Here is a 15,433-nt window from a genome sequence, read left to right as displayed (position 1 = left end):
AAGCCAGTTAAAATTAGTCAAATGCGGGGCACCTGGGTAGCGCAGTCGTTAAGCGTCTGCCTTCGGCTCAGGGCGTGACCCTGGCGTTCCAGGATCGAGTCCCACGTCGGGCTCCTGGGCTGGGAGCCTGCTTCTTCCTCTCCCACTCCCCTGCTGTGTTCCCTCTCTCGCTGGCTGTCTGTCACATAAATAAATAAAATCTTTAAAAAAAAAAATTAGTCAAATGCTTAAGTTGCATGTTTACAACATAGTATTAACTTGATGATTCTTTGTGATATAATTGACTAACAAAATAGATACAATTTTTCTGTTTCAGTATTCCAAATGGTGTGGCATTTCATTGAGTTCATTCTGAAATAATTATTTCTTATCAGTAGTTAATTCTTTTTGCTAAGCTTTGGAAAATGACTTATAAATAGTGACCAGGTAACTTCATAGAATAGTAGAATGAATTGAAAATGCAAAAGTAGAGTTGTAAATACATATCAAAATAGAGTACGTATAAAATGAAACAAAACTAAGGACAGTATATTTATACAAAAAATTAACACTCTGAAAGGTCAAAAGTCTATTTTGAACAAAGCTATATTTATATGGAGAATAATCTTAGGCAAAGAAAGAGTAGATCCTAAATATCAATACTTTCCTAAACACCAGTTACTTTTACCTCTACGTAGATTAATTCAGTACCCAAATAGGAAGTCCTGGTGAATTTGCTTGACATTTTCTTCAAATGGATTGATGCTTTTTTAATATTTTTATGTATTCGTTCAGTGCATTCCTTTCATGTTCTTTAAAATCATTTTCAGTTCCTTTATCAGGTAGAGGGAGGAACTTAACACTACAAGTAAAGATTCTTTTTACCTTTTTATTTTTAAATATAAAGGCCTTGTATATTGATAAGTTTGTATATTCTTTTTACATCCAAAAGTCAGTTTTATCAGATTCAAAATCCTTGACTCACATTTTCTTTCCTTATTTTAAATTTGTTTTACTGTTTTTCTTTTGGCTTAAAATGTTGCTATTAAAAAGCTGATAATTGGGGGGGAAAAAAAGCTAATAGTTGCCCAACTTTTTTTTGCTTATAACTCATTTGCTATTTTTGCCAAGACGTCAACAGGATTTTTTCTTTTTCTTTAATTCCCAGTAATTTCGCTAGACTTTGTCTTGGGGTTAGTCGTTTTAGGTTGATATTCTCATGTGTGCACTGTGCTCTTTCAATATGTAGTTCAGATCTTTTTAGTATTTGACCTGTTTCCTTGCTTTGGTTTTGTTTTTTTAAGCTGGGCGTGGTCTCCAGTGCAGGGCTTGAACTCATGACCCTGATCAAGACCTGAGCTGAGATCAAGAGACGCTTAACTCACTGACTCACCCAGGCACCCTCCTTGCTTTGTTTGTTGTTGTTGTTGTTGTTGTTCAGGGACTTATTATTTGTGGGGTGGATCTTCTTTGCCTATATTTAGTATTTTCTGAGGTAAATTCACTTTTGATCAATTTTTTAATCTCTTAATTTCTTTTTTATTTTAAAGTTCTTTCTCCTTTACACCTGTTTCTCTTAAAAACGTTGTGTTTATTTGCTGCTCTTGTGGGGTTTTTTTGGTTTTGTCTTTTTAAAAAATTATTTAAATTCAATTTAGTTTACATTTACTGTATTATTAGTTTCAGACATAGAATTTAGTGATACAACTGATGCATCAGTTGTCCTCCTTAATGCCCATCATCCAATTACCCCATCCCCCCACCCACCTCCCCTCCAGCAATCTTCACTTTGTTTCCTAGAGTGCAGTGTCTCTTATGGTTTGCCTCTCTCTATTTTCATCTTATTTTATTTTTCCTTCCCTTTCACTATGTTCATGTATTTTGTTTCTTAAATTCCACATATGAGTGAAATCATGTGGTATTTGTCTTTCTCTGACTGACTTATTTCACTTAGCATAATACCCTCTAGTTCCTTCCACATTGTTGCAAATGGCAAGATTTCATTCTTTTTGATGGCTGAGTAATAGTCCATTGTGTGTATGTGTGTGTGTGTGTATGTATATATATATATATGTGTGTGTGTGTGTGTGTGTGTGTGTATATATATATATATATATATATATATATATATATATATATATATATACATACGTGTGTGTGTGTATACATACCACATCTTCTTTATTCATCTGTTGATGGACATCTGGGCTCTTTCCATATTTTGGCTATTGTGGACATGGGTGCTATAAACATTGGGGTGTACGTGCCCCTTGGAATCACTGTGTGTGTATCCTTTGGATAAATACCTAGTAGTGCAATTGCTGGATCATAGGGTAGTTCTATTTTTAACTTTTTGAGGAACTTCCATGCTGTTTTCCAAAGTGGCTGCACCATTTTGCATTCCCACCAACACTGTAAGAGGGTTCCCCTTCAGCAACATCTGTTGTTTCCTGAGTTGTTCATTTTAGCCATTTTGACCAGTGTAAGTTGGTAGTATCTTATTGTGGTTTTGATTTGTATTTCCCTGATGCCGAGTGATGTTGAGCATTTTGTCCTGTGTCTGTTAGCCATTTGTATTTCTTCTTGGAGAAGTGTCTCTTCATGTCTTCTGCCTATTTCTTGACTGGATTATTTGTTTTTTGGTTTTTGAGTTTGATAAGTTCTTTACAGATTTTGGATACTAGCCCTTTATCTGGTAAGATATTTGCAAATATTGTCTTCCATTCCATAGGTTGCCATTTTCTTTTAGTTTTGTCTTAATTTCAGGAATTAATTTTTTATCCCAATTCTTTTCTGAGTTTTTCTATTTCTGATTTTTGTTCTTTCATGTTACATTTTCTTTATTGTCTTTTAGTTCATTTTGAAAATCATTGAGTTCATTCTGAAATAATAGTGGGTTGTGACCATTTGGGATAATAATAGTGGGATATGGTCATATCTTTCAGGCACACTTTCATTGTTTGTAGGAATCTTCTTCTTTTTTATCTTATAATAACATTTTTAAAAAAGATTTTATTTATCCATTTGAAAGGGAGAGAGAGAGAACATGAGTAGGGGGTGGGGACAGAGGGAGAGGGAGAAGCAGACTCCCTGCTGAGCAGGGAGCCCAACGCAGGCTTGATCCCAGGACCCTGAGATCATGACCTGAGCCATAGGCAGATGCTTAACTGACTGAACCACCCAGCCGCCCCACTTACAATAACTTTTTATGGGATTTTTGACTTTAATACATGTAAAACTTTTTTCTAAACCTTGAAAAGAAAGTTTAGTTCGGGATTGCTTTCCTAACTTCAAATTTTAGAGTCCTCTGTTTTATATTCGTTTATGAGATGGTCATTCAATCGAACCTAAGAAGGGGACACAGGAGAGGAGCAGGAAGAAAGTTTACCCTAGAGAAATGAAGTCCCCACATGCTAGAAGGGAGCCACATGGAGGGAGCAGTAAGAGAGAGGGTTCGACAAAGCAGGAGTGGAGGAGACAGACAGAGCTAGTGGGAGAAAAACAAAGGAACCTGTGGGCAAGTGCTTTTATTGGAGGTAGCGGTGATGTTCAAAAGCAGGTTTGAGGGGAATTCTTTGGTACATTGTATGTCGCTAGCCCACAGTCAAGCAAGGGCAAGAAGAGGAACTTGTGGCAGGGCAGGTGTACGTGGTAGCCTGCTTTCTGAAATTCCTTGTTCTGTGCTCCTCTCCCATTTTATCTGGACCAGCTTTTTATTTCATATCTGTTGTTCCTGTCTTTCCCAATTTTGATTCTTACCAATCCTGGCTCCTGTCCTGCAAGGGAGTCCTGGTTGGTCAGTTTTTAGTTCACACAGCTAGACTGCTCTAGCCCCTCAGCATCTTACTGTTGTCCTCTCACACTCACCTTGTACTCCATTCATTTGGACAGTCTTTAATAGCTTCAGCTGTTCTCATGTTGGTCTCCTGTGGCTTCCAGTGAGTAACCTGTTGGCTGTTTTCAACTTCTTTTGTTCTCAGGTCCGTTAGTCCCCTTGATTCATCCTGCACAAATATTGGTAATGTTAATGCCATACAGGTCTTGTAACTTTCGGTAATTTGTTTCCACCCTTTTGAATTTTGGGGTTTGTGGAGATATGTTGTCACTTGTTAATGTTTTCCATGGGTTTATGGTTTTTCTGTTTATTTTCTGTTTTTATATGGGGCATTGAGGAGTTTAAAAATCTATGCTACCATACAACAGTCTTTCCAGAATTCCCCTCTGGACCACTTTAAATCAATTGGAGTTTAACTTTCTTAAATATTTGGTAGAATAATACTCTTTGAAACTATCTGGTCCAGTGTGTTTTTGTGATTAACTCTTTGAAAACTTTATCTATGTCCTCTGTGATAATTTGTATGTCAGATTACAAGCTCTTCTGGAGTCAGTTTGATAATTTGTATATTCCTAGAAAATTATCCACTTCATCCATGCCCTCAGATTTATTAAAATTGTCTTTGTTTTTTTAATAGCCTCTGTATCAGTGGCTAGTGCTTCATTTTCATTTCTTACTTTATGTCTACTGTGTTTGCCTTCGCTGCTTGAATTGGTTAATTACATGTGGTTCTACTTTCCCCCCAAAGAACCAGCTCTTGAATTCGTCAGTTCTTCTAATTTCTTCAGGTCGATGCTTAATTCAGTTCTTTTTTATTCTTTCTTGTTCATTAATATAATTAAAAACCCTTGAAATTCTGAGAGCTGCCTTAGCTATATGTCATAAATTCTAATGTGTCCTATTTGTTTTCTGAATACTTTGAAATGTTAGGTTTGATTTACTCTGTGGCCCAAGAGTTGTTTGAGGAAGATTTAAAATTTTCCAGTTATTTTCTAGTTTTGTTATTAACTTCTCTTTTTTGTGATTTATTAAGATTTTTGTAGCTACCTAACATGGTTACATTTATTTATATTATGTTTATTACAACCTAATTAAATGTTCTGTGGACATTTGAAAAGTAGATGTATTTTCTGTTTTATGTTAAGACTCCATTATATGTTGATTAGGTAATCTTAATTGGGTCTTTTTTTCCTTTTTATTTTTGTAAAAGGTGTCCATTTACTCTCTGTAAAACTGAGAAAGGTCCCTGCTAATGTGTTTCAGTTTTCTTCTCATATTTTCTGTGGTTTTGCTTGAATAGGATTCCTTACTGCTAGATCTTCATTATTTATTATCATCTTTATCATCACAAAGCATACTTCTTTGGTCTTGTTTATAACTTTTTCTCTGAATTCAGATCTGTCTGATATTGCAATCGTGAATATAGCTTTCTTATTATTTATATTTGCTTAGTATCCCTTTGCCTACCCTTTAATTTTCAATCTTTCTGAATCACCCTATACTAGATGTATCTCTTTTAAAAACATTTTAAATTAAAATTTAATTTTGATAAGTATAGCATAAAATTCACTTTTAGATTTTTATACATAGCATAAAGTTGGATTTTATTAGACTGGGAGGTTTTTTTTTTTTAATAGGTGAGTTTGGGTCATTTTTTGTTGATACATGTTTGATTTTAGTTTTGTCATCAAAAGATGTTAGGCTTTGTTCATATGGCTTTTTCCTTTTTATATCATTCACTGTATGATCCACTATTATAGTTTCAGTTTTGTATGTGTTCTCTGATAATTTGTAAGCTCTTCATTTTTGACTTGTGAGTTGAATCTTTAACATAACATGTATATTTAATTTTTCCCCTTAACTTTTCATTTAAGATTTCAATCCTATAAGAAAAGTAGAAATGGTATGAACTTCTGCGTATCATTCAACTAGATTCACCAGTTGTTAATATTTTGGTGCATTTGTTTTATTTTTGTCTGTATCTACATATTTTTATTCCTAAGTATTTGAAAGTAACTTCTGAACAGATCCTTCATCTGTAACTACTTCAGGCATGTGTTTTTCAAGAACAAGGACATTTTCTTACTTAGGCACAGTACCAGTATCACACCCAAGTACTTCAACACTCTTATAGTGTCTATATGGAGTCCATATAGAAACCTCTCCATTTGTCTCAATGATGTCCTTTATAGCCTTTTTGTTTGTTTGTTAAGGATCATGCATTGCATTTATTTATATCTTTTTGTCTCCTTTAGATCAGTCTACCAGCCTTTTTTTTTTCCATGAAAAATTCAGGTAGTTGATCCTGTAAAATGTCCCAGCATCTGGAGTTGTCTGTTTCCTGACTAGATGCAGTTAAATTTTTTTGGCAAGAATCATCATAGGTGATTATCCTTGTCATTCCATCAGTCAAGAGGTACATATTATCAGTTTGTCCCATGATTGGTCATGCTACCTTTAATCACATGGCTGAGATAGCATCAGTTCTCTGTTTTTTACAGTATCTTTTAACTTCTTCCTATGAGCAACGACTAGATATTTTTCGATTTCCATTTCATTTTAATCATTTATTTTCTCATTACTTTTAAAACATGCTTATACCTCCATTATTTGACTTACTGATTTGAAGTATCTTTGACCTCAGCTGTAGAAGATGAGGAAGACAAAAAAATTAAACTTACACACTCTCCTACCTTTTTTCCCTCTTCTCTTCCAACTTTGTTTATTCATTCACTTTTCTTTAAAATGATGAAAAAGAAACATAAACTTAATCCAGGAGTTATAAAACATCCTTCAGGTCAGTTTTTTCAGTTGGGTGGGTAAAGGCCACCCATGGGACGCACTGAGGCTGGAGCAGTCGGAAGAGACTGGCTGGCAAAACAGGGCGAATATGGTCAGTTGAGGAACAACAGTGCTTGTTGATAGGTGTGGGGTTTGGGTTTGGACTATTATTTGGACTGCTGCTGCTTGTCATCTACCGCACTTGAAAATGCTGATTAACGATTCTTCATTCTTGGTTTGACCTTTCTAATGTAAAAAATTGTAAGCTCTAATCTGGTGAGTAGAATTAATTTCTGGCTTGCAGTAGCGAGCAGCTGAGAGTACTTGGCTGGGACCCAGTATCAAGCTTGGGGGCCACCCCTGATCCCCAGATCTGCCTACTCCTAACCTTCCTTTCATGCCCTCTCCGTATCTGTGCCTGAGTGTGCCTTATTTCTTTTTCCTCAGGTCTCCCAGTTGCTGGGCAAACCTCAGAATTTGTTAACCAAGTGTTAGAGAAGACTGCAGAAGGCAATCCCACTGGAGGCCTTGTAGGACTAAGGATACCAACATCAAAAGTGTAATCAGCCTCATTGGACCACTGGTCAGAAATGTCTGTGTTTGTCATGTTATTCATTGTAAATTTTCATTCTGTTTTGCATGTCAGTTTAGCATTATGTAAACATTTACGATTAGGTTACATTGTTTTAAGAACTAAGTAGCATAAGTGAAGCATGATCCAAAATACTTGATTATTGCATTTTCAGAGCATAAACCATGGTTAAAACTGCTACCGGCATCAGAATCGAAACACACTTTTAAGTAAATGTTTAGCTACAGATTGCAAAAATCTGTTAAAGTAAAACATTTGGGAGGAGCGAAGATACTAGTAAATGCCAAATATTGTGGCAGGTTTATGCTCTGAACCACACACAAAAAAATTGAGGAAGCATTTTTTTAAACAGTCAGTTTAGATTGTTTTTAGAATTATTCCTTTTGTTCTAATTTTCCACAACCATTAATCTCACTTGTACATGGCACAACCCAGCACTCACGCCCATGTGCCATATTAGAAGTTCATTTTCCGAGCTCAATATGGTATATATAAATATATATAAATATATATATAATGTCTGTGCAAGTAAGAAAAAAAAGCATATTCTTTGTGCCTTGTATTTTGGGGAAACTATAAAACTGGTAATATTTTGTATGATGAAAACCCTAATGAGGAAACACAAGATATATAGATGGAAAAATTATGGGGTTTAAATGTTTTTTTGTTCCAACTCTTTTTCAAATTTTTTGAATGTATATAGGACTATGTTGAAATGTAGATATATGCCACAGAGTCTGTGTATTGTATAAAAAACAAAACAAAAAACAAACAAAAAAAAGATGGCTCTAGAAAACTCATATTTCGGTACTTGACCGGAAGAAGACAAATACTTGCACATTATTGCGATTGTTTTATTTTTTGTACCAAAGACAAATGCAACTGATATGGCAAACTGCCAGTCTAAGTAAAGTTTTGCACAGCTTACATGATACTGTATGAATGTATGAAAAAAAAAAAGGAGAAAAAAAGAAAAATGAAAAGGTCAGGGTTAGGGATCTTACTGAACTGTGAATTTTATTTCTGTTTGGGTCCAATTATCTACAGAAGGAGCATCCACACACACAAATATTATTTTGCTGTTCCTCTAGTTCGCTTCCATAGTAGATAAGTTGGTGGCCATTTAGATGTCTGTAAGTCTTTTTATTTCTGCACTTATTGTAGGAAATTTTAATATATTTCATTTTAGTAAGCTATTGGTAAAATAGTTTTTGACCTTGAAAATTAAAAAGTTTATTTAGCTTATTGTAGTATACTTCCACCAAACAACCAAAATACAGATTATTTTTATTGTATTATGTATATATATATATGTAAAGAAAGAAAAAAGCTAAAAATATCTAATTCTTTAGTTGCCACTTTTCCAATTGATGTATTATTGTGCATGTAATATTTTCAAAGATCAACACAAGCTTAAAACAAAAACAATTTATAGATTTTTATATTTTTGTACAGGTATTTTCAAACTAGCTTCTTCAAACTTACATGTGACTTCTTCTATAGTTTCTAGAACTGAGAAATATTAACACATTTAGTTTTTAGGTGCTCTTTTTTGCTCACATAAAACAGCTTCATTAGTCAGTGTTTTAACTGCGTTAAAGCTTTATCTCTTGATGAGAAATTTCTTGTGTCAAGGCAGCATTATAAACCTTCCCCACAGATCTTTCCATTCTGTCTCTCTTACTGTTTGATCTCAAATCTTGTGTTTTGAACTCTGAAAACTGGTGGCTTAAAAACTATACTTTAAAAAAGATCCTATCTAGCCAGAAAAAAAAAAACAAACCAAAAATTTCAGACCTAGCTGCTGGAAAATTATCTATTTCTCCAACTGTTTCTCCATTACCCCCTGGAGAATTTATTCCTTAATTATATTTTGTCTTTTAGTGTGTTTCCTTTTCTTCTACTTTATCCCCTTCCCCCTCCTGCCCCCCATTTGTAAGCCATAGCATATGAAGCTATAGCTTATAAAGTTTGATTCTAAAACACACAGTAACAACTGAACAATGTTGCTTATATGCTTCTTTGACATCATGAAAAGGAAACTCCTAGAAGGACTGTCTTAACACCTTAGCCGAACTGTGATGCACAAGATTTTCCCGTGTGCTTGCTGGAAATGTACCTGGTTAGTGCATTCGTGCTAAACAGATGAGAAGCTCAGAGCTAATGGTTTAAAAGAATGTAAGCTCATTGTTTAAAGTTTTTCCTTTTTAGATGGGAGAAGGCAAGGCACAGGCTTATAACTTAGAAGTACGTGAAGTTTTGACAGAGTGTGTTTAGTAAATTGAAACATGTTCCAAAATGTGGCAGTTTTGCAATCAGGTGAAAATCACTTCATGATAGAGATTCAGCTGATGAGGTTTATAAAATTGCCCCTTTCTAGCTGCTCTGTTAGGAATTCTGGTTTTTGATACTTTTTCCTGTCTGCAAACCAGAATTTGATTTTTTGGTCTTGCATTTCAAAAAAAAAAAAAAAGAAAAAGACTTTGAATCTGTTTTAGTAGATTCCATATCCTTGCATTTCAGTGTTTTATATGTACTACTTAAGTTAAATAGTTAAAAGCTTTTAAATAGTTGAGCTTTTTAATGTTGACACTTTATTTTGTACCTATTTATATATGTATGTATATCTTAGAAAAGCACTTTGTTAAAAAAAAATTGCATTTTATATGATTCCTGCCATTTGCTGCTAAATCTGGGCTGGTCAGAATGCTGCAGCGATACTTGATCTAAATAAAAACCTGGCAGTAAAATGTAGAGTGAAAGTTAAATCCTCTTGCTGTTTTAACTTTATCATAAAGATGACATAGGCAAGCTGTGCAGCTTTACATTTTAACCAGGGGACTCTGTGGCATTTAAAACCGTCTAGAAATGGTTGTACTTTAATGCCAGTAATAATCTGCTTCCTCTATTGTCATTAAAATATATACGTTTAGTGTATCACACAAACAAATCTTATAAGGGTAACGTAAAAACCCCAACAATTGTACATGTTCTGTTTTTGAAAATTGTGGCATGTATTTTTGGGTGAAGATCATTAGAGAAGAGCTCTCTAAAGGTTTTCTGTGTTCATACATGGTATACAGATAGCTCATAATGAAGTCCAGAATCTTACTTTAAGTGAAGGCATTGTGAATTCACCTCAGATAAACCCATTGTTCCAAAAGCAATTATAAACTTTGACTCTAGTACTACTATGATTTAAAAAAAAATACAAAAAACGTTCTTCCTCGTTTCAGATACACTGGATTCTTTATAGAGTTTGTCTCCATATGAAAGCATGCTGTCCAGTTGTTCTTGTTAAGATCTTGTCTGAGTTTTGAATTGGGTGCCACACTTTTTCAGTCAATATGATTGCTTGTTCTACTGTACCATGTATGATTCTTGTCCTTTCCTATATCCTTCATGACAGATTATGATGTGGCTTTATATTGTGCCTTACTTGTACATTTAAACTTAACGTCTTCATTCCCTTCCACTCCCTAAATCTTTCACTTTGACCTTTTTGGTAAGAGAATCAGAGCAATTATAAAAACATCATGAAGGATTTCAGATGGGTATGGTTTCCAATTCCCTCTCTTTATAGTTATTTTATATTTGTATGAAAGACCAGTTTTGAATGGTCTTTAAATATGAGAGGGAAAGACTAGCAGTAATTTCACTACATCCCTTGTTTCTGACTTTCATGAATTTGTCCTACATCTTCTTTCTGATGCTTGACTTGATTTGCTCCTTAGCAATAGTCTGCATTTAAAGAAAGGTGTGTTCAGTTCATCAGCTTGAAATTGACTATTTCATCTTTCCAGAATTTTTTAGGAGAAGAATACCCGTTTTGTTTGTTTTATAAAACAGATGACAAGTCTCTTTAAAAGAAACAGAAGTACAGTACTTTTGAAATACAATGCTGTTAGTTTGGATTTCTTTTTTTATATATAATATTCATACAATTATCTGATGTTTGCCTTCATTAATAAAGCTGTTAGTTTATTCACCAAAATGTCAAGAATGGATGTGCTTTTCTTTATTCCATACATTTAAAAATATTTTAGCTGCTAAGATTTAGTTAACTTTCTAAGAAACAAATTCAAGTTGCCTTCAGCAGGAATTAACAAAAGCTTATGTTCCCTTTCTTTATATAGTCTTCCTACAATTCTGTTCAAGTATTTTCTAATTAATTATGTAAGAGAATGTTAGCATCTCTCCAAATCTTGAAACTTGAATTTTGAGAATGCATTGAATTATGCTTTCAGTGTTAAAGTAAAAGGTTTCAATTATCCTTCTAGTGAAGTCTATTGTGGAATACCATTTCCCATGGAACTGAGGCCATTTCCACAACTTTGCACAGAAATGCAGTCTTGTTCTTCCCTTGGATCATGACAAATAAGTCTCACACAGTGCCGTAATACTTGTGGATTCTTTTGTAATCTTTGTAATCTTAATAAGGGCATTATGAGAAGATGACTCCATGTTTTTTTAATATTTCAAACACATTGGGATGTAACAATGAATGTCAACTGTAGGAATGGTTGTTTCGTTTTAAGGAATAAGCATGTTGGGGAAAGATGATGAAAATGTACTACTGACAGTTTTACACTTCCATAGGCAAGTGGGATTATGTGTTGAAGCATAATCCTCATGCTTAGTAAACTGACCGCAAATTGTAGAAATTACACCTAGGAACTGAATTATGCCAAATTGCCATTTTTCTTTAGAAAAAGAGAGGTTAGGGTGTAGTAGGAGGGAGTAGACCCTTAAAACTACTTCCAAATAGTATTTTGGAATTGAAGACTTGGTGATTAGTAAAGCACATCAGAGTTGGATATTTCAGTGTGCCAAGTTTGGGTGAACTAGGTTTGCCTCTTTCGTAACAATGTAAACACAATGGTGTAGTTAATTAAATTTTGGGTGGATGGGAGCGGGACTGATTACTGTGTCTTGCCCTGCACCCTTTGTTTTTTTCGGAACCAAATAACAGAAATGTGTATGTGTGTACTGTATCTGCCTTTCCACCACATTTTTATGACACTGTATTCCACTGCCTGCTTTTTTTTTTTTTTTACCTTCTTTCCCTAGGATTTGTCCTATAACTTAGCATTTGTGATTAACAGTGATACTAGGGCTGACTGCACATAAGAAGTCACAAAAGAAGAGCGGAAGGGCAAGAATTCAGAGCATTTGTTCATACAATGTGGCAACCTCTTTTGCATAGTGGCGTAGGATCCTGTTTGTAATGCTATCATAAATATTCTGTAGTTTTGTTTCCCCATTCCCCCAACTGGAGCTATGAAACTTTTTATTGGATTCAGTCTTGTCTTTTGTCTAGAAAGAATTTTATCTTGTTGACGCATGAGCTGTTTAAAAATTATTCTATTAAATGTTGGTTAATAGTTGTGCAGTTTTTCTTTTCAGAAGAAAAGGCAATTCAAATGTTGCCTTTGTTTTCTGTCACCTTCCAACCCCTCAGCACTTCTAGTCAGATACAGATTCATCAGTGTATGCAACATCCTTTGTAATTTAAAATAAAAAAAGATGAAAAGGTTTTGAATTGTTTGCCTCCTGTTTTCGCCCTTTCTCTGTTGCTTTTCTGTCCCTTACCAAGGTAACCGGCTGCTCCTCTTCAAGATAACCCACTGCAGAGAAATCCCAGACTGCAGACAGCCTGCGACTAGCTGTGAACTGTGGATTGTGCTGCCCCTCTCTTGGTGTAGGGCATAAAGAGCTAACATTTGGGACACTTGGGGCTGATTTTTCAGTACTCTAGTGAAATGTGGCTATTACAGAGAATTCTTTGTTGATGAAAACATTTGCATTCTTCATAGTTTGGAGCACAGTTTAGTTTACCCGTATTTTTTCCTCTTTGATTCTTTGGGTAAGCAAGGGAAATAAACTGTTTTGAGTCTCTCCTGACTTAAACGTTTGTATGTGTTTAATAATTCAAAGTAAGTCTCTGAGATAGGCTGGGCATATACACAGAGTCGTCTTTTTTTTTTTTTTTTTTTAAGATTTTATTTATTTGAGAGAGCATGAGCAGGGGGAGGGGGAGAGGGAGAAGCACTCTCCCCCACTGAGCAGGGAGCCCGGGACCCTAGAATCATGACCTGAGCTGAAGGCAGACCTTTAACCAACTGAGCCACCCTGGTGCCCCCATATATACAGAGTCTTAAGTCAGGACCTGAATGAACACCACTGAAGCAGTGTGCTCCTTCAAAGCTCTGCCAAGACTTATGCTAGGTACTGGACTATAAGGAGATTTGAGAGACATCCAGGAACTCACAGTTTGCTGAGGGGAGGCAGGATGTGAATAAGACAAGCTGTTACACATGCAAAGGGTTCTGGGTACATTATTGCCGAGATACTTGAAAGGACACAGGTACCACATCCAGTAAGGTATGCTAGAGAAGAATTGACAGGCTTGTGTTCATGACATCCCAGGATTCTCGAAGTTCTTTTTGCTTCATTTGAGTGACATTGTCAGAAAGCAGAGTGGAGATAGCCTCTCATGGACTTGACCTCCATTGAGACCACTCCTCACAGGAGCCTCCATCATGGTCTGGGAACTTTTAAGGAGCTGGGTGAGCCAGGTCAGTACAGTCCTTAGGAAACTAAACATTTTGTGGATAGCACCTATTTAAAGGGTCATTCAGTTGCCCCTCGTGATGCACAGCGATTCCAGAACCAGGAGAGCTCTTTAGCCAGAAACACCAAGTTCAGAAGTGCTTTAATATCCCAGCTGAAAGGTTTCGAATAATAAGAGTGTTAGGAAGTCTAGAAGGCGGGGGTGGCTGGCATTCATTAAACCCCTGCTAGGTGCTTTCCTGTCCGGTAACTCAGCTCTCAAAGGCGCAGTGATGGTGGTGGGTGGTGATGTCCATTTTACAAAAGAGAATAGACTTAGATAAGGGGACTCACCTCAGACCCAGCTTTTATGTGATAGCCCCAATTCAAACTCTGGGCTGCTCCTGCACTCAGAGACAATTCATGCTCCTAAAGGACCAGGCCACATCACGGGCAGTAATTGAATGGATATCTGTGTAGGGGAGAAATAATGGGCTTAGAATCTGAAAACCAGAACTAAACCCAAAAACTAGCAGATGTAGTAACCAAAAGCTAATCTCAGGATCTGTGGGTAAAGGTGACGGAAGCAAAATAGCATTGGCAGGAGTCAGTGATTGAAAGTGTGGGTCACCACACTGTACATCTATCCCTCGAAGATAGCCTCTAGCTTAAGGGCTTAGAATTGGGTCTCTTTGTTAGACGGGAGCACGTCTGAGAGTGGAGAAAAAGGGAGCTATGTTCTCTTCTTTAATTGCTGCATAGGGACTATAGAGAGACTGTCAGTTGCTAGGAATTTCCAGCAAGAAGCCAGATGTGAAAGGGGCCCAAGGTCATGTGTCGTAAAATAGGGAGCTTCTATCTGAAGGACACAGAAGACTTGAACAAATGGAAAGAAAGACCCAAGTTCTTGAACTGAAGCGGCCAACAACATGAAGCTGTCAGTCCTCAAAATTAAATTAAAATTTAATGCTATCTCAAAATATACCAATGGGGTTAAAAAAAAAACCACTTAAAGTTCATAGGGGAAAAAAATAATAGCTAGAAGATGCTGCGGGGGGGCGGGGGGGCAGAAAGATTTAATCCAAACACATTAAAACACATAAAACTATAAACAAAACTGTCATTTGGGGGCATAAATAAATGGGCCAATAGAACAGAATGGAAGGTCTAGAAATAGATTCAAACATAATTTATTATGGTAAATGTAGCATCCAGAACCAGTGAGAAGAAAATGGACTCTTCAGAAAACAGGGTGGGAACAACTGGGAGACTCTGGAGAAAAAAGTTGGCTCTGTGCCAATATATATCTCAAAATGTATAAATGAACAGGTAACAGAAGGAAATGTGGGCAATTCCTTTAAAACCTGTGAGGCGGGGGTGGGGAGGCCTTTCTAACTTGAATCCCAAATCCAGGAGCCAAAAATGAAGATTGAGGGGGTGCCTGGGTGGCACAGCGGTTAAGCGTCTGCCTTCAGCTCAGAGCGTGGTCCTGGAGTTCTGGGATCGAGTCCCACATCAGGCTCCTCCGCTGGAAGCCTGCTTCTTCCTCTCCCACTCCCCTTGCTTTTGTTCCCTCTCTCGCTGGCTGTCTCTATCTCTGTCAAATAAATAAATAAAATCTTTTAAAAAAATGAAGATTGATAAATTCTATGTGAAACAAAAATTTTAAAAAAAGAAATTCCATAGACTATGCA

At 36.0% G+C, this 15,433-nt stretch overlaps 1 protein-coding gene across 4 annotated transcripts in view; it reads left to right on the top strand.

Annotated features, from left to right (window-relative positions):
- CREBRF (CREB3 regulatory factor) overlaps nucleotides 1-12,723 on the top strand; it is a 54,346-nt gene extending 41,623 nt beyond the window's left edge. For all 4 annotated transcript variants that reach the window (XM_045792123.2, XM_045792121.2, XM_087867807.1 and 1 more), the window contains exon 9: nucleotides 7,043-12,723. In XM_045792123.2, the coding sequence (XP_045648079.1) occupies nucleotides 7,043-7,158 (116 nt within the window). In that variant the 3' untranslated portion in view covers nucleotides 7,159-12,723. The remainder of the gene's footprint in view (nucleotides 1-7,042) is intronic.
- Nucleotides 12,724-15,433: the final 2,710 nt, after the last annotated feature.

The sequence above is a fragment of the Ursus americanus genome, chromosome 15 (assembly GCF_024610735.1).
Source record: "Ursus americanus isolate L20-20 chromosome 15, mUrsAme1.1.p, whole genome shotgun sequence".
Lineage (NCBI taxonomy): Eukaryota > Metazoa > Chordata > Mammalia > Carnivora > Ursidae > Ursus > Ursus americanus.
This window is presented reverse-complemented; position numbering and strand designations above follow the sequence as displayed.